Below are 20,639 nucleotides of genomic sequence, written 5' to 3'. Positions count from 1 at the left end.
TAACAGATTTTATATTCATTTCATTTTTGAAAAAAATATATTTTATTTTCAAACGACCTTAACTAGAATTACTCAAATTTCAAACAGTTAGTTTACAATATCCTTTTATGCAAATTAGACTAATAAATTACACAACACTTTTGGACGACTATTTTAACATATAAAAGAATAATGCAATACAATAAAACTTTGAACTGTTTATCAAACACATCATACACACATGTAATATTCAGTTCAAAGAAGATACAAAAGAAAAACAAAATTGCATCACCTAGATTTTGATGGATGTTACAATGAAAGACCTATATGCATAATCACCTCTTAATCATTTTTAACTATTTTTATTTCAAAACAAAATGAAATATATTAAAAGAAAAAACTTTTAGAAAGATTTCTAAATCATAATAGAATTCTCTCATTTGAAAGATATGAAACAATATTTTTTGAAAGGGTGGAAACTTTCTTTTTGAAAAAGTTTATAATATAATGGATTAATATGTTCTTTATGTAACTAAAAATTATTTTCTATCAATATAATCGATTATTTGTAAATTTAAAAATTATAAAATAATCGAATATTATCTGAAATAATCAATATTCGAGATTTGATAAATATATGAAAATCATATTTTGACTGAGATAATTATTACTTTTTAATATAACTGATTATTATGTTCAGAAAAAACATAAAATGAGTTTTTCAATGTAAATTTATTCAAAATTATCGTTGATTTATGAAAAAGTTAAGATAGTGAGACTTAAATAAAGAACCAGTAATAAAAACTTCATTAATTCAACACGTGTTTTACCAAAAATATGATTAAATTATAAGTGATGAGCTACTTTACCATAATATCCTACCCACATCACGTACCATATATATATATATATATATATATATATATATATATATATATATATATATATATATATATATATATATATATATATATATATATATATATATATATATAGTAATAATATTAAAATATATTAATTTTAATTATAAGAGTGAAATAGTAATTTTATATTCTAATGTATTAAGTTTTTTTTTATCTATCATATTAGTCAACTCACTTACAATTTTTTACAAAATTCATTTTCAAATCTACTTATTTTATTTCCAAATTCTTAAAAAAAAAAATTAAAATCCTTCCACTCAAATTTATCCAAATCTATTTAAATTCATTTGTTCATTCTCTTTTAAATATCATCATCAAAAGAACCCAAGTACTAAGTTTTGTTTCACATTTCTTGACCTTACCTAAAATCATTAAATATATGAGAATGATATTATTATTTGATACGACAATGATATTGACACATACTTAACATTTGAAAAAAATTAAAAAAATAATAAAATAATAAAATAAAAAAGTAAAAATATTATGAACCTACACTTACATGCACAAATACACCTTAATATCATTTATAAAAATCTAATAAAATTTATTGAATTATTTTACCAAAAATTAAGAATTAATTAATAATAAACAAAGAGATTAATTAAATAAATCCAACAAATTTAAGATAAAAATGTATTTTAACTTAACTTTTACTATAACTTTTTTCTTTTAACTTTTTTTACTCTCTTCTTCATGACGCACAAATAAAGGGTGAGAGTGATACATTGCTCCCATTGGATTTGACTACTGATGAATGGTGACCGAGGATTAGGTTTAGAATTCAAACAGAATGAAAGGTGGAAACACTTTCCAAGCATTGATGATAAATTACTAAAGTCAAATATGTCTCCATCATTATATACATAATTAATTATGATTGTATTTTCCAATATTTTGTTCTTTTTATAATAATATTAATAATAAATAATTGAAAGATAATATTAAAAAAATAAAGAATATTAGGTTATAATTAATAAAATTATTCCTTTACTCATTTTCTTCGTCTGAATAATCTTTATTAGTGTGTATTCTCTCTCTCCTCCAAAAGAAACATAAGTGTGAATAACTTGTACTTAAATCGTGTGGTGTCAAATTCATAGATGAAAGATATAGTAAAGGGGTCCACTCTGTACACAGAGGTAGACACATAAGAAAAAAATAAAATAAAATAATATATATATATATATATATATATATATAATGATTAAAAATATAGACTCATTCTAAAAACACTTATTTTTCATTTTATTCAAAGAAAATAGTGTGTCATATCACTAGCAAAATGTGATGGCTTTAGACAGCCACAAAAATTGAGAATCTTAAATCTTTACAATTTAGAAAAACAAATATTTTAATAATTATAAAATATATTATTTATTTACAAAAACTCGGCGACTTTTATATGAAGGATTGATTAGTACACATGTGAGAGGAGGAGCTGGTGTGAAGTGGGTTGATACAAGAAAGAAAGAAAATAAGAATTGATTTGAATTTGCAGAGGTATTTATCATCTTCTTCGTCACCGAAGAAGAAGAAGAAAAAAATGGAAGAGAAAGTGAGTGGTTGCAAGCATGTGTTAATGGTTCCATATCCAAGCCAGGGCCACATAAACCCAATGCTACAATTCAGCAAACGGTTGTGTTCGAAAGGAGTGAGAGTAACGATGCTAACAACCATTTTCATTTCCAACTCCATGCATCTTCAATCTTCATCTTTATTAGGCTCTGTTAATCTTGATTTCATATCAGACGGTTACGACGAAGGTGGTTTTGCAGAAGCTGCTTCTGTGGAAACCTATTTGTCACGCATGGAAGAAGTGGGATCTAAGAGCTTGAGAGAATTCATCAAGAAACAGAGTTCTTCCGATGAAGGTATAGATTGCGTGGTGTATGATCCTTTGGTGATATGGGTGTTGGATGTGGCAAAGGAATTAGGGTTAATGGGAGCAGCGTTTTTCACTCAAATGTGTGCTGTGAATTACATATATTACCATGTCTACCATGGACTTCTGAAGGTTCCTATTTCATCATCACTACCAATTTCTATTGAAGGGCTTCCTCTGCTTCATTTCAAAGACGCACCACCCTTTGTTTCTGACCCTGCCTTCTACCCAGCATACTTTGAGTTGGTCGTTAAGCAGTTTTCTAACATTCACAAAGCAGATCTTCTTCTTGTCAATTCCTTCTACAAGCTAGAGGACCAGGTTCTACTTCAAACCAATATCTACTCTTCATTTTCTTTTATTTCTTATCTGTAAAACCCTGATACCGACACTAACACATACACAAAAATATGATTAATTAAATTGAAAAAATATAACATATTAGTTTCAAAAAATATGTATATACATAATAATTATCAACTAACACAAAGTAAATTTAAAATCTATTTATCTAATATTTAAAAAAGTAAAAAAATAGTGACCATATAAGATTTTTTTTTCTGTGATAAGTTTATAAATTTATGAATTTTTTAGAAAATTATTGAACTTGTTGTATTTAAATCAGATCAAAATTACATTAAAGATCAGAAAATGTTTTTTAAATTAGACACTTTATATATGTGTATCATACAAGATACACGTGTCGGTGTTGGGCACACCACACCGCGTGTCCAGACTTCATTTTTATGTATATGTTCTTGAAGAAATTGGGGTACAATTATTGGATTTCCTAAAGAGACTATAAGATGGATTATTATCAAGGAGAATTTATTTAAAAGACTTAACTTAATTTGAAGAAATTAAAATTTTTGAAATTTAGAAAACGAATGAATATATTTATATTTTTAATCAATAATATTAAACTTTTTTATGTAAATAATTTTCAATTGATATTTGAACCAGATCATTTAAATAATTAAATAACTTAAATACCAATTTGAAACATTATTTAACTATAAAAAAAATAAAATAACATAGATAACATAAATAATATCATAAGTTAAAATGATTATATCAATTAATTTTTTTATATCAAATATTTTTTTTAAATTAAAAATCAAAATATATTAAAATTTGAAAATTAATAACTTTGCATTCAAGTTTAAGAATTACGTACGTATTTAAACCTAAGATATTAGTTTATGTTAAACTTTTAAAATATTATAATTCCACGATGAAACTTTTGAAGAAAAATTCACCATAAAATCTCTGCAAGCAACAATGAGATACAAATCAAATACAGCTAATTTAAAATCTTTAGATAATAAATTTACAGATTTTTTTCGTATGATTACTCAAAATTTTCAAAGTGATAGATACGTTAATGTGGGTACGTAGGAACTGGTCGAGAAAGGTGACTGACTCTAAGGAGATAATTGGGTGAAGAAATAGTTGACTCTAAGGAATTCCTAGTAATATAAATGCAACTTTTTCTGCAAACATTTACTTTTAATCATACTCCTTTTTTCAAACTACACTAAAATGACAACGAATTGTGAGTGTGTTTGGTTGGAAAAATCAGAACGATGCGACTTTGAAAAAAAAAATTACTCTCATTTCACATTATCCTTTATTATATTCTTTTTTCTTATTTTTAAAATATAAAAGATCACTTTCATTGCAACTAATCTTACTTTTATAAAAAGTTTTCAAATGATAAGTGCAAAATTGAGTCTATCTGACTTTCACAACTTGATTGGTCAGTGAGTTGATTTAATGATTTTTTTTAATTGGTTTGATATATTTATTTCATTACTAAGAAAATGGATTGATTTAATTTATTTTTTTTATAAAAATTAAAATATTTATCTAATTTTTGAAATATTATTATAAAAATAATAATTAAAGATTAAAGTATCATCACATATTATTAAAATATTATTAAATAATATTTTAATATTTAAAAATATTAAATTATGAATTTATATAATTAAAAATAATAAATAATTATAATAAAAAAATAAAAAGTTGTAAAAAATTGTCGGTGAACATAATGAGTCATCTCATCTTTAATTTAACTCGAATTCATAAATTAAATAAATCAAATTTAGTTAAATCTACTTTTAAAAAAATAAAATTTTTTTGAATCAATCCGACTCAAACTCGTAATAATTCAGATTACTCGAATCATGTTGACATCTCTAAATGATACTTTCTTTTTTCCAAAAAATATAAGCTCATACTTTTTGTTCCATATGTACGAGAAGGTGGTGGATGCAATGTCAAAAGTATGTCCAGTATTGACAATTGGGCCAACAGTTCCATCCTTTCACTTGGACAAGACAATCCCAAATGACAGAGACAATGTTCTGAATCTGTTTGAGTTAGACTCATCACCAATTTCATGGCTCAAACAAAAGCCTGAACAATCAGTTATCTACGTATCATTCGGCAGCATGGTTTGCTTCAGCTCACACCAGATGGAGGAAATTGCATTTGCCCTAATCCAAACTGGTTTCAACTTCTTGTGGGTCATCCCTGATTTTCATACAAAGAATCTCTCAGAGGAAATGGGGAAGAAGATTGAGGCTTGTGGAAGGGGTTTGATAGTGAATTGGACACCCCAATTGGAAGTTCTGTCAAACGATGCTGTTGGTTGCTTTTTCACACACTGTGGATGGAATTCAACTCTTGAAGCTCTGTGCTTGGGAGTGCCAATGGTGGCTCTGCCACAGTGGACTGATCAACCCACCAATGCAAAATTTGTTGAAGATGTGTGGAAAGTTGGAATCAGAGTGAAGGAAGATGAGAATGGGATTGTGAGAAGAGAAGAGATTCAGAGTTGCATTAGGGTTGTTATGGAGAAGGAGCTTGGGAGAGAAATGAGGATTAATGCTAAGAAATGGAAGGATTTGGCTGTTGAAGCAGTGACTCAAGGTGGCACTTCAGATCACAACATCAATGAGTTCATAAAGAATTTGAAAAAATCTTAAACTTTCAATTATTAAGGTAGTTTTTGGAATTGAATTGTATGATAAAGAATCTGTTTTCTTTTTTTGTTTTTTTTTGTTATCTGATTGGTTGATATTACATATTGCATTATCTCACTGTATACCAACATAATGTAATTCTAGCAAATAACAATTCAATGTTATGCAGATTGAGTAATTAACGTATATTATTTTGTGCTGTTTGTGACTTCAAGAGAAATTTCTAACTCTATATATATATTGGAAGTCCCACATCATATAGATAAAACTAATTTATAAGTGATGTGCAAACTTTATTTTACAAACCGATTTTATGAAGTTGAGTTAAGTTTAAAGTCCATTTCTAACATGATATTAAAACTAAATTAAAATTTATTCTAACGAACTTTCTTGAACATTTTGTTATATATGTTTAAAGACTTAGGCTCACATGTTTGCTAACAATGGTGCTAGCACATTAGATAGCTTGTCCCTCATCCTCTCTCATTTTCCTTGATAGACTTGAGGACTTCCTCACTGGAGGAGCAAAGAATTGTTAGATGCTTACAAATTTGCCAACACCACAAATACAATTAGGATGCTCTGGACGACCAAGGGTAGCCGCCAATATGTCCTCACGCAGCTAGAGAATGAACGATCCCTCTGTGCTTTGTTCTACCAACTCATCCTACAACTAAAAAGTTTGAAGTTATTAGTGTGGAAAAGATGTTAAAAGAATTATTCAAATTTGCAATTGTTTAAGTTACTTACTATGTCAATATCCATAAATTTTATAATATAATAATTTCAATAAACAATATATTAAATTTTAATATATATATATATATATATATATATATATATATTAAATAAAGAAGAAAACATTATTATTATTATTATTAACAATATATCTAAAATATATTATAAACATATAAATATGAAAATTATAAATATATAGGAAATCAAGATTGATTAACTAAGAATAATATAATAATTTTATCCTGCACGTTTAGTTATATATGTATTAGAATTATTTTAATATTGGTATTATAAAACTAATGTATTTTAAATCAAATAATAACATATAGTTACGATTGTAGAAGAATTCAATATATCAGAAACATAAAGTAATAATATTGTCTATATATTATAGATTTATTTTAACATACTTATTACTTTATATAAATTATAAAAGAAAAAAAGGAGTGAGATAAGGTTGCACATGAGAAACTGGGTGGAAGAGGTGAATAAAAGGGTGGTAAAAGGAGATAGAACGTGAAAAAAAAAAAAAAAAACAGGAAAAACCAATGCAAGAAGGATGAGAAACGACAGTAGAACAAATATCAAACCGGAAACTTTTAATTTGAGTATATTCTTCACATCAACTTAGTCTACGTCACTAAGGTAAGTAAAATACTCGTTTTAAGTTTTAAAAGAAAGAAGATTTCAAAAATAATTTTTATTATTAATATTTTTATTAAATTAATTATAAAATTATGTGTAAGAAAAAAATCTTAAAAAATTTTGTTGTACTAATATATCTCTATTAAATTAATTATGAAATTATGTTTAATAAAAAAACCTTAAATAAATTTTAAATAAAAAAATCTCATTTCTTTCAAGTTCGTTTCTAAGTCTACCAAACTCTTGAACCGTCCATGTTTAGAGGTAACTTATTTCATGTTTATATTACTGAGTAGGGTGTCCCTAATCCCATCTTAATTTTTTCTTACTTGTTTCATTCTATTTTATTATATGGGATATCCTAATTTTATTTTATTTTTGTTATTATACTTTATCTTATTATACTTTATCTATAATTTTAAAATTTATGATACTTATTATATATATATATATATATATATATATATATATATATATATTTGGTTAAATTACTCTTTTAGTCATTTTGTTTGTCAAGTAGTATCAAATTAGTTCTCCAATTTCTTTTGTTTCAATTTGGTCTTTATTTTTCTAAAAATAATTTAATTTGATCATTGCCGATAATTTGACTAAATGGTGTTAAAGTCAATGTCCCATGTCAATTTATGGTTTATTTATTTATTTTCATTTTTTTAATATATATTTTTTTGATTTTTTTACACATGTCACTTCACAATTATGTCACATGTCAAAATGATTCAACTTGGTTGTTATATTTGACTTTAGTTTCAATTTAGTCCCAATTTTTATAAAAATTGAGCAATAATGTCTCTCCTTAAATTGAGACTCAATTTACATTGTGTATAAATATTATGGTGATATTCTTATTAAAATTAACATTTTTATTAAATATTTTTACATATTTTTAGATTAACTTCAAATTCTATACAAAATTTTAATTTGGTTTTGTTCGAACTTGAAATTTAGTTCCTAATTAGGACTACCACATGGGGATGAAAACGATAAATATTGGGCTCAAAATTCCTTAAATAAATCCACAAATCAAAACCCAACAACTTTCAGTGGTGGAAAACCAACAAACTCACCTGCAATGGACGTTCTCATCGTTGCCGACGTAGAGGGGAGAAGGCGCGAGGCCAAACGGGAAAGAAGAACACCACGGAGATGAAGTGTAACACTGCAAAATGGGGACGAAAACGAAAAATATTCGGTTCAAAATTCCTAAATCATTCAACAAATCAAAACCCAACAACTTTCAGTGGCAGAAAACATACAAACTCACCTGCAATGGACGTTATCGTCGTCACCGGCACGGAGGAGATAACGCGCGAAGCAAGAGTGGGGAGGCGTTGCGTTTGCGTTGGTTTTAGAAAACAACTTGACGTCGGTAAGGGAAAGGGCCGACGTAATTTGACGTCGGGGTTCGCAGGCCAGACGTTAAAATTGTCCATTTATTTACAAAAATGTCACTGGTCATTTTTTATCTTGGTGTTCTTTTGAGCATACGTTAAAGAGGTGATGTTAAAAGCCTTTTTTGTGTTAGTGTAAACTTATGTGTGACAAGTTATTTGATTTTTAATGTTCACTTAAATTTGTATAATATGGTACACTTGATGCCTTTATATATGATAGCAAAATGGCTAATTATTGAGATTAGGTTTGGGGTTTAATTTTGTTTAATAATAAAACTAAAACCAAACATTTTGTTTAAAAACATTTATATAAATATTTAATAAAAATGTCAATTTTAGTAAGAATATCATTGTAAGATTTATACAAAAAGTAAATTGAGTCTCAATTTAAGGAGAGACATTATTGCTTCATTTTTACAAAAAATGGAACTAAATTGAAACTAAAAACAAATATAGGTACCAAATTTAATCAATACAACTGTGAAGTGACATATGTAAAAAAAATCCAAAAAACTACAAATTGACACATAGCGTTGCCGTTTGGTCAAAATTGACGACAATGACCAAATTAACAAAAAAAAAATTGGAGAACCAATTTAACACTACTAACAAATATAATGACCAAAAGAGTAATTTAACTTATATATTTTTATTAATAATATTTATTATATATATACTCTAAAAAGAAAATAATATAAACGTAAATGAATACGTATCGCTACATTAGTAAATAACTAAATATATAACAATATAACTAATGATATCTTAATATAACCATATAAATGCACGTATGTTAGAATATTACAAATGTACAAGTAATATTATTAAATATGTGTATATATACATATTAATCTATAAATCTATACGTAGGAAATCAATTTTAGTGACTAATGTTTTTTATAATTAAAACCTTGCCAGCTAAATTTTAGAAATTAATTTAAAGATTAATTATAAATTTTTATTCATAATAATGATTATTTTAATAATTAAGATTTTTTTATTTTATAAATTAATATTAAAATTGATTGTTAATAAAGATTTTTTTTAATATCCAACCTGTCTTATGGTAAAATAACTATACTTGTGAATGTGCTTGTTTAAGTCTAGTTTTGGATTTTTATGTAAAAGTTGCATGTCTTTTATAGATGATATATTTTTAATTAAAGACAGATTGCATGCGGTGAAATACATTTAACTAAAGAATGAAAGCGAGGGAATTAACTTCAAACTCACCTTGAAGACAAAATTTGAAAATAGACTTTTTACTTGCGTAAGCATACATATTGCAATTTTAGGAGAAAAAGACAAGGCATTGAAATTTATGATTAGAGAATATGTCATTTTAAAGGATAGAAATCAATTGCACAATATACAAGCGTGATGCTTAGAAAGCAACGTAGAAACAATTTGTATCTAAAGCACTAGTGAAAGAAGTGAACTGACTATTGTCAAAAGAGACAAGACATTGAGAAAAGTTGTCAAAAGATATATTTCTATAGATTTGGATTTTAACAAAGTTGAATCAGCAGTTAGATCATGAATGAAGCTTACCTAAAAGAATAAGATTTTGTTATATCAAATGAGTTTTATTTCTTTCTACAGGATTCAGTTTAAGTACAGTTATGCGTGCTTAAGGCAACTAAAAATTTATGAAAATATAATTATGTTCCGCTTATATTTCACGGAAGTAATATAATTTTAGCTAGCCAAGAAAGCCTAAGTATCGCATCATGTATAAACCAAAGTATATGTGCTCAGCTGGCATAAATTTACAGAGCTTGCACACAATTCCTTTTAATCTGACCGCTACAATTGAACTACTAACATCAATACAAAATCAATGGTTGAAAAACTTTTGAGTGGCCTAGAGTCTATTTGCGCAACATTCTTTGTGGCATGTTCAAATAAGATGCATCTGGATCATACACTCTCCCTGCTCCCATCTTCAGGTACATTACCATCTTCCTTCCAACTGCCCAACTTAACAATGTCCTCAACAAGTATTTTCCCATCTGTAGCCACGAAAAACTATATCAGTAATTACAGTATTCATGAACTGATTTTCATAATAAATAAAGAGGAAGTTTGATAAATAGTAACTGAATACATTATAGTCTCGACATTTCAAGACAGAAGAATTTCTTAGTCCAACTTGCTCAGAAACACAGAAGACCCCGAAGGAAATGAAGAAAAATAATAATCAATATAGAAATGACAGACCTCTATCTTTGGAAAGATTGCTGACAAGTTCTTGGATACCCTCCTTGCCCAATGTATCCTTTAAGTACATTGCAGCAGAGGCTACCTCCTCAGCAGTTACTTTCCCATCATAATCTCTGTAAAAAGGCCCAAACAACTCTTAATATATGCACAGAAGTTATTACAAACATATTTGCATAGGAAGCAAATAAGAAATCCTCATGGACATGACCGATCAAATTTATCTTGTGAAATAAAAATCACACGCTGTCATCCCAAACATGATTTAACTTTTATAACAAAAGTGAAAATGTATTCTTCCCATTTGAGGTTGATCGTTAAGCTTTCAACACGGAAAATTTGTTCAGACAATATACCTCTGCCACTCAAATGCAAGCAACTTATAATCATCATCAACTAGAAGAGCATGAAAATGTATTCACATCTTTCTCTTGGAGTACAACATAAATTAAATTGTAATATAACACAAATCCTTCATAGATTATAAAGCAGATTATAGTCCATCAGTCTATCTCCTTTAGTAAGAATCCAAATACAAAAAGAGAACATTCAATGACAATGGCAACGAGAAAGATGCTAGTACCACACTCTTTTGAACAGATTATTTTAATTATTTGTTGAAATTTATTGGAAACTACAGTCTCACTTTTTATTTAATGAGATCTACTCATGATTTTATCATTTCAAAAAAAAAACAAACAAACAATAGTAGTGTGTTAAAAGGAGTGTGTTAGAGAGTGCGCTACCAGCCTCAAAGCAACCAGGTCAAACTATTACTGTTCAGTAAACTTGAAGCAGTGTATATTTAAGAATGCAGTAACAATCACAAATTCGCAGTTCAACTTCCACTAAACTAAATTTATGCAAATAGAGTATGAAACCACATATTTCACGTTATCAGAATATGAACGATTAGGAGAAAGCATGACCAATATAAACACAAAGTCGAAGAGCCTTAGCTAAAAAAGGCACCAGGTCCCTTTAGGGACTGCTATATCATCGGAACCATCTCAGCCAGGCCACTTTGCCTAAACTATAGAATAACTCTCCCTCCCTAAACCAGATCATAGACTTCTACTTTGGAGAACCTCCCCGTCGCCACCACCAGCACCCCCACCCAATCCCCAAATAACAATGTTGAAGCAAGTGCATACCTGTCTAGCAGCCTCCAACGATCACCAATTTTTGCATCCACGTCATCAATTTCCTTCTCGAGATTTTGAAGCATGGCATCAACCTGACAAATTTTAAATATTTACAGATTAAAGAAGTCTAAAATTAGTTTCTAGTATTTCATAATAATAGATAAATGATGCCGGTCTTACTCTGTTAATGAGTGCTGATGACACTTTATCCCCTTCACCAGACTCAGCAGTATCGTCATGTTCCTCTCGGGCAGCTTTATATGCCTTAAAGGCAGCTTTTTGACCATCTGAACCCTCCTTCTTTACCATGCTATTATAGAGTTCTATCTGGACACACACAAACCAGTAAATGGATGGTAATGGATTAAATATATGCGTACAGTCATACACAGAGTGGCGATCAATTTACAGTGTTACAATTGTCACACAAAGACAAATGCAATGCACATAAGGCCATATAATTCACCCTCACTATCACTATTGTTAAATATGCTACCTTTTGACAATGTCAGAGATGAATTATTTGTAGGATGATTGTTTGATTACATTGATTAGAGAGAGAGAGAAACATTTGATAGAAGTAGTATTAATGTATAATATCAAATATATGAAACTGTTTATAGGTAATATTACTGTATGCTTCTACGTAATAAAAATTTTAAGATACATTTCTTGTGTTGTTCTTTGTCTTTGGTTTGCCACTAAAACCAAAAAAATATTGATTAACAATACACAATTGCATAACACAATAACTTCTTGAAAGAAAAAAAAAATGAGTACTTGAAATATCACCAATTATTCTGCATACCTTTCAAGCCAATCCAAATTTTAAGAAAATGTTATAGAGGTTAATGTTTTACTTATTTGCAAATCATATTACATATAAATTTAATGTTTTGATGGAGTCTAAAATGTTCTTAGACAAATATAAAATTTTAAAAGAATGATACAGACTTTCAATTAAAAGTAAGATTTTAGTGAAAAACTCATCTTATGGAGAGTTATTCATATACAGACACATACTATTCTTTTATGTATCTTCATTGATGGATATTAGCTCTTCATCTTTTTTGTTTTAGACAAAAAGGAAGAGACATGGAGCTTAAAAAAGTGGAAACATCTGCTAATGTGCTTGTATTCACAACAAATTTCAAATGATGTTACGTAGTCCATCAAAACTTTAGCATACCCAAAAAATATATTTAAAGCAATCTACAGAAGATGTAAAGAAAATGACAAATTCTGAAAGTTCAAATATACCTCTTTATTAACCAGCCTAAGAAAATCTTCCCGCTCTGTACTTACAGACTGCCAAAAGACATAAGCACACATTAAACTGCTTACATGTTAATTAATATGGCAGTATGTTAATTAGTATACATTGTGCAGATTCAAAAAGCAATTCACCAAATTGGACGAAAATGTTTTAGACATCAAATTCTCACCGATGCAGAAGCTAAAACTGCTAATGCACGACTAATTTCACACAGTTGCTCTTTGTTTTCCACTGCTCTGTCTCTAGCAAGTTGGTGAGCCTCTTTTGCTGTGGAAATATTCATCTCATTCAGGGCCTTATCAACTTGACTAGAACTACTCTCCATCCTTGCTTGCACCTCCTCTTGTCTGTCCTCCTCCTCCTCCTGCATTTTATTTGTAATACTGTTAAGTATCGTACTTTTGGAAACATGGAATCGTTGATCAAACGAAAGTTACTTAATTTTCATCAGTAGTTATTTAAACCTAGAAAACGAAGTCTGCCAATAAAAATGAAGTGCTTTCCAGTTTATCAGTACTTTTGGAAACACCCAATACTTTATTTATTAAACTGACTAATCAGACTAAAAATGAAGTCTGCCAAAAAAAAAATACTGAAATGATTCTTTTTTGGTCACTGATACTTTCCAGTAGATTCTTCATTCTTCTCATATGAACCAGAGAAAATAGCAAACACTATAAGCAGAATAATTTCGACTATATCATCCTAATGCAACAAAGATAACTTCAGACAGGACAAGTATCAAGAGCAATGCATTTCCATCTTTTACCTTAATAAGTTCTTCTTGCATTTCAAGGAACTCCAGTTTCCTCCTCCTCTCTGAGACAGAATCTTCAGAGGGTAAAGATGTAACCTGTATAGTATCCACAACCTCGTCGGGAAGAGAAGAAAGTGTAGCCTGTACAGCTTCTTCTGGTTTCAATTTCCCAGACACAGTAAATGACCTATAAATTATGTCAAGTGAGATTTCAAAATGCATATCAAATAGCTTTATTCTTTAACTTATTATTTGACCCGCTCATTGGAAGATTACCTTGAAAGTATCAAAAGGGATGATGGCACAGAGTGATTCAGAGATAAATCAAGCCAATCTCGAAGCTGTAAAGGCAGGCTAGCAAATTTTAGAATAGAAACACCAAAGTAACATTTGATATTCAAGAAAACTGACATTTCAATATCTTCATCAAGATCCAGTACTCAAACAGAACAAATATTCATGAATTGTGCCCAATACAACCTGTTGGCGCATTTCTTCAACAGAAAACAACCCAAGCATGCCTCGCTCTCTACAATCTTCACGAAGTTCAGCTTCTGAAAGAGAATTCACACCTTCTGCTTGAATCAATTTATCATCTTCCTTAATCCTAATAAAACGGGGAATGTAGCAAGTAAGACACTTAAGAGGTATGTCGAGTTAAATGGTAAATTTAAGTATAGAACATTAAAAGGTGAAAAAGAAAACTATTTTTCTTGGTTGTTGTCTTGTCACTGATGATGCTCATTAAACTATTATAGTTATAAAACCAGAAAATGAATGCAGGAGCAGATAATAGCAGTTTGAAGTGTTATATTATATTAACTACATTCAAACAAAGATTTGTACCAAATATTTTAGGGCCATAGCAGTAGTTCTGTTGAGCTCAAGCCTGAGGTCTCAAATCCATTTCCTTGCAGATCAAAAGCTTTTAATCGATGGCTTGTAAAGCGTTCCGACCAAAACAATGAGAAAAGGAAATAGTTCTTCCTCTACATTTTTTCTTTTTTATATAAATTTCCTCTCTGAACAATTTAATCTTAAATAAATTGAAAGAAACAAATCTTTTATTAGTTTAAATGATTAATCATGCATGACGATACCAGTTTTCAAATGTTAACTGAACAATAAACTCCAATGCAAAAATAGGTCCAACCCAGTTGACTACCAAAGGTTGCATCAATGGATTGATGATAAATTTGATCTTTGATTGATCCCAATGACATTATTTGATTTGAAACCAAACTGTCAGTCAAGATAAGGCTTTGGATGTGGTCTTCTCTGTAGCCACAACATACAGGAATATTTTTATTCTATTCAGGCTTTTTGTACATATATTTAAATAATTAATAAGCATAAGATTATTTGTTATCTTATTTTGTGCCCTAATGATAATAAGGGAAGGTAATCTTTTCTAATAACAAGATACCTTTTTCGTTATTTTTTTTTTAATTTCACAAAATACATTACAAGATAAAACCCCAAGTTGCAATTAATAGTGTCAAACACTAAACTTACATGATAAAATGCATCTTACCTTCGTAAATGTTTTCTTAGCATATAGCGCAAGTATGCATCAGTGCCAAAAGGGCTGATTCCCATGTACTTGCACATATTGACTAATCGTGGCCTGCAAGCAGCAGTAAAGAGACGATAGAAGTCATGATACCACTTCATAACTGAGAAAAACAGCATATTGAAGTCAAACAGGGCTAAGAGACCAACCTGCTTATATTATCTAGAGTAAGTTCATCGTTAAACAACTTAGCAAAGCCCAAAATTTCCTCATTAGAGACAGTTGCACCTCTTCTAATCTGCGGAGAGGAAATAAAGGGTACAAATGACTAACCAAGGAAAAACTTCAGAAAGAAAGATACATAAACAATTGCTTGAACTAAATTCTTAACCATGTTTAAAAATTCATCAAGATCTTCAGCTGTTTTCTTTAGTTCTCCACTTCGGGAGTTCTGAACTTCTTTTGCCATTTCTTTGACTGTATCCTGAAGGAACTTTGCATACTCTATTCTTGCTTTGAGTCTCCTTTTCAATGCTTCCTACACATTAAGCAACTGAGTCACACAAACAACCTATGGTGGGCAATCAAATCCACATATTCATGCTAACTGAATTAGGAAAATAAATGCACACACACTAAATATAGAACAGAAAAATGGTTTCTAATCAGGATCATCAGCATTTGTTACCAGCAGCCGCCAGAAAAAATAGAACATGTACTAGCATTAGCTCTTATATAATTTGTAATTAGATATGCTGATTTTTAAGGCGTTTTGGAAGTTTGGTTTTGGAAGAGGGAACACAGTTTTTTTTTATTTGTAAAAAATATTCTCTCTAATTTGATAGCCTTTTAAAATAAAATAAAAAGACCCACTAAAAGAACACAGCCTAAAAATCATTGATAATTTATTACCTGTTCTTTCATCTTTCTTGAAATGTTGAAGGCAACATGTTAGGATATGCTGATTTTTAAGGCGTTTTGGAAGTTTGGTTTTGGAAGAGGGAACACAGTTTTTTTTTATTTGTAAAAAATATTCTCTCTAATTTGATAGCCTTTTAAAATAAAATAAAAAGACCGACTAAAAGAACACAGCCTAAAAATCATTGATAATTTATTACCTGTTCTTTCATCTTGTCTTGAAATGTTGAAGGCAACATGTTAGGGAATAACTTTAGAAACACGGGCAGGAGGAATTCCATAAAGGGAACGATAATGAAAACTGCAAAAGGAACTAGCCTAAAGATATCGGCAGTAGTCCGTGTCAGTTGCTGCCGCTCCCTTCTAGAGAGACTCTTCCCACCTGCCAGCTTTAACAACAACCTGGAACTGATCCTCACATCCGCCCAGAGCAGCTTAGAACCCAACCAATAATGCTGCAACGTGGACACAAATTCCGTTTTCCAGTGAACCAGTTTTTTTGCCCAGTCCTCTCTGTAGCAACAACAATCAGCAAACCGAAACGCCAAATCACCAACCATTAAAGAATAAACATTTCACTATTTCAAATTTCAATATAACTAATTCAGAAGCCTTAGCTAAAAACTGTTCACTAAAAACACAACCATAAGCTCAATTTGCCAAATGTAATTCTTAAAAGTAAATGCAACAATTAGCAAAAGCAAAACCAAAACACCAACTCGCCACTAATTAACGAACAAACATTTCACTGTTTCACATTTCCTTCTGCAACAAAATCACAGCACAACTCTAGAACTTCAAAACTCTCAACAGCAATTCCTTTACTCTAAACACAACCATACCTTCAGCTTAAAATCAAAAGCATTAGCAAACCTAAACGTCAAATTACCACCATTAACAAACAAACATATCACTGTTTGAAATTTCAATCCGCATCAGTAATCGGCGCCACAATAAAACAATTTCAAAACCTCAGCTGCAATTTTCATAGTCGAAACACAACAGCAACTTCTACCTAAAACTTCAAATAAAATGAAATCCTCAACAGTAAATCCAAATTCGTGTAAGGAACGATAACTGCGGACCTACTCATAGATGCCACGGCTCGCAACGCAGGACCTATTCCCAAAAGAGCAGTCCACACTTTCCGCAACACGCTTTGCACTTCCTTCGGCGACTCTTGCGACCGTTTCGCCATGGCTTTGGCCTTAGCAGTGGTCAAGCCTTCAACAGCCTGATCACACTCCTCAGGAGACGCTTCTTTCCGCAACTTCGCCACTGCGTCATCATTCTCCTCCTGTTCATTTTTCTTCGCCGCCGCCGACTGCGTCAACCACCGCACACCGATAGGCTCATTGAATCCCGAAAAACCCCCACGCGGAACCGCACTCCCGAATTTTCCTAATCCAAATCGATCGCACAAGTCTCTATACGGCGTCGTTCCGTGCTTACAAGGAATCCGAGGAGTTGTCGTAGCTATAGCACGTTCCAGAGAACGAACAGACGAAGTCGAACCGCCATTCACGTATGAATGGATGAATGTCTTCCTCCTTCTGAGAATCGCTCGCGTCGCCATTCTCGAACTGAGTTTCGAAAAGCCACAGTAGGAGATGAGAAACAAAGATCGAAGAAACGATCAAATGAATGAATATCTTGTTCTACAAATATAACTGACTTCGAATTCCTTAGATCTTCCTATTTTGTTTATTGCATGGCTACTAGGAATTCGGTTAATGGTAGAAAAAACGAGAGCGTAATTTAGCTTACTTATACGGGCGAAGAGGACGGAGAGCGAATAGAAAGAAGAATAAAGAAAGAAAGAGTTGTGAGAGTTAGGGTGTTAGAAAAGTAGAGAAGAGAGGTTTAAGGTGTTTTTTTTCGTGAGTTCTGTTTCCACTTTTACCCTTCTTATTTACATCTTTTTCGTTTTCTACCGTTTCGATTCTTGCTTCTTGACTTCTTATTCAAGTTACTCAGGTCAAATATTTCTTCTGTGTTGGTTTAGGGTTTAGATTTATTCTAATAACTATAATAGCAATAATGATAATAAATAAAAAAAAAAACAACAGTACACTATTAGTTGCTCCAAATATACTTTTACCTTTTATTCATTATATTGTAACCAAAGCTCTATATCTTTTTGTTCCAAACACCCAATCTCTTTTGTTTCTCTATCTTTCAAGCAAGTCAATACAAATTTAAGCAAATTAAATTAGTTACAATTGTTTAATTTTAGAATGAAGAATGAAATTGATTCTTAGATATCAACCTCTCACCTGAATAAGTCTTTAAAAGTAATAAAGTTATGTAAGTAATTTCCAACAAATTAGATATTGTGTTAATTGCGCAGTTACTCGAGTATTAAAATATTTGAAAACACTCCCTATACATTAATAAAGAGATCAATGTGAATAAATTGATGAATTTGTAATACTCTAGGGACTATTAATATAATTTTACCAAATGAAGGCTACTTAAAGAGAGAGTAATATTTGAAGACCAAATGAACAATGGCTTATTGTTAATTTCAATAATATTAGTGAAGTTTTATATGTTTGACATTTTTTCCTGTCTTTCAAAAGATACAGATGTTGATATACTTGATAGAACATTTATCTCAAGAGATGTATTATTAACATTTTTTTTGGGTGAATCATGGTGGAATAATCTTAACAAGAACATTTGATTTGACACATACAAAAAATTAGGTTTAAAATTGTCAAGTTGATCCAAGATGACTCTCAACTTAGAGAAGTAGTCGGACACACACTCAGATCACCCTGATTCAAAGTATTGGCTTCAACTTGAAGATCATAAATGTCCTAAAAATCTCGATGAAAAAATTGATTCTTTGTATCGTTCCAAATATCGTGAGCATTATCCATCCATAAGATGTTTTGAATAATGGTAAGAGAGAGAAAGTGGACCAATCAGGATGTAACCATATTGTTGCAGCGATACCACACAAAAAAATTGGGGTCATCTTTGGGGGTTGCTTAATGGAACCAAGAATGAACTCGTTCTTGTTATTGAATTTCAAGGTGGTAACCATGGATCTGCTTCATGAGTGATAATGTGTACCATCCAGAAAAGGCTTAACAAGAGGCCTGGCGAACTTTTTGTTGGGGTGCAAATAAAGATAGTTAGTTGTGAGCGTCATGATGTTCGTTAATGGTTGGTTGGTCGTTGGTTGTTATGTTGCGATGAATAAAGAAAACAAAGAACACGGGATAAAGAAAGATCTAGAGATAAAGAAGAAAGAAGAGTGACGCAATATAACTCTTCATTTGAAGAGTTCTAATACCATAATAACATTAGGGGTGAAGCTCATGTTGGAACAAAGAAGGTAAAACATAAAAGAACACGAGAAAGCAAGAATGAAGATAAAAAAAAATGAATCAAGAGAAGAAAGAAAACTATAAAATATTATTTCTAATCAACTTGTAAGTGTCAAAGTCATGTGGCATTGTACTGTATTCAATTCTAGAGTTTTCAATTTGGCCTCTGGCCTACTCTTCATTAAGCCCCCTTTTAGGGGGGCCCAAATGAGGGAGCAAAAAAAAACCATAATTTCCAAACCCCCTCTCAAGTGGGTTAAGGCTAGGACTAAGGTGGGTTAGGCCTCCCCTAAAAATACTGCTTTGAGTAAGAGTAAAAGATCAAGTCGGGCCAAAAGACAGAGACGAGACAGGTAGGGCCCATGACTAAGTGGGACGACCCAAATGGTCTGATCCAAGCCAACGACCCAGACGGCCCGGCCCAGGCAAACAAGCCCGCACAGCCCAACGACCAAGAGTCGAGCCTTGTCGGTTTGGGCAAATGACCCAAACGGACCACCTGACCCGACGACCTGAACGGGTCGACAACCCCAACAGTTCGGCTCGAGCCTACAACCCAGATGAACAAGTACGGGTCAACTACTTAAACGGGCATGCTCGACTAGATGACCAGTGTCGGTCTAATGACCGGGACGAACCAACGAACCATACGGGTCGGGCCCACCCAATAACAAAAATAGGTAGGGCCAGCACAAGTCCCAGACGAGTCGGGCTGGCCTAACAACCTAAACGGGTTGGGCCAACCTAACAACTTTGATGAACCGGACCAGCCCGACAACCTAAATGGGTTGGTCGGGCTCGACAACCTATATGAGTTTGCCATACGACCTTGATGGGTTAGACCGGCCCGACGACCCAGACGAGTCAGGTCGGGTCAGCTTAGCCCGACGACCCAAATGG

At 31.1% G+C, this 20,639-nt stretch overlaps 2 protein-coding genes across 2 annotated transcripts; one reads left to right on the top strand and one right to left on the bottom strand.

The window, feature by feature from the left end:
* The first annotated feature begins 2,306 nt into the window (after positions 1–2,306).
* On the top strand, positions 2,307–5,959 carry LOC114175866 (flavonol 7-O-beta-glucosyltransferase UGT74F1-like). The gene is made up of 2 exons (XM_028060704.1): positions 2,307–3,108; positions 5,055–5,959. Exons 1-2 carry the CDS (start codon positions 2,449–2,451, stop codon positions 5,778–5,780), a joined length of 1,386 nt encoding a protein of 461 aa, XP_027916505.1. The 5' UTR covers positions 2,307–2,448; the 3' UTR covers positions 5,781–5,959.
* Positions 5,960–10,137: 4,178 nt separating this feature from the next.
* Positions 10,138–18,238, bottom strand: LOC114178622 (mitochondrial proton/calcium exchanger protein-like). Its single transcript, XM_028064632.1, has 15 exons — positions 18,169–18,238; positions 17,487–17,984; positions 16,602–16,914; positions 15,875–16,021; positions 15,693–15,781; positions 15,505–15,597; positions 14,451–14,577; positions 14,247–14,311; positions 13,983–14,157; positions 13,383–13,577; positions 13,198–13,245; positions 12,118–12,264; positions 11,947–12,029; positions 10,793–10,908; positions 10,138–10,584 (listed from the first exon to the last, which is right to left on the bottom strand). Exons 2-15 carry the CDS (start codon positions 17,975–17,977, stop codon positions 10,493–10,495), a joined length of 2,181 nt encoding a protein of 726 aa, XP_027920433.1. The 5' UTR covers positions 17,978–17,984; positions 18,169–18,238; the 3' UTR covers positions 10,138–10,492.
* Positions 18,239–20,639: the final 2,401 nt, after the last annotated feature.

Source organism: Vigna unguiculata, chromosome 3, assembly GCF_004118075.2.
Source record: "Vigna unguiculata cultivar IT97K-499-35 chromosome 3, ASM411807v1, whole genome shotgun sequence".
Taxonomy (NCBI): Eukaryota; Viridiplantae; Streptophyta; class Magnoliopsida; order Fabales; family Fabaceae; genus Vigna; species Vigna unguiculata.
Note: the sequence above shows the minus strand (reverse complement) of the source record. Positions and strands in the feature narration are given on the sequence as shown.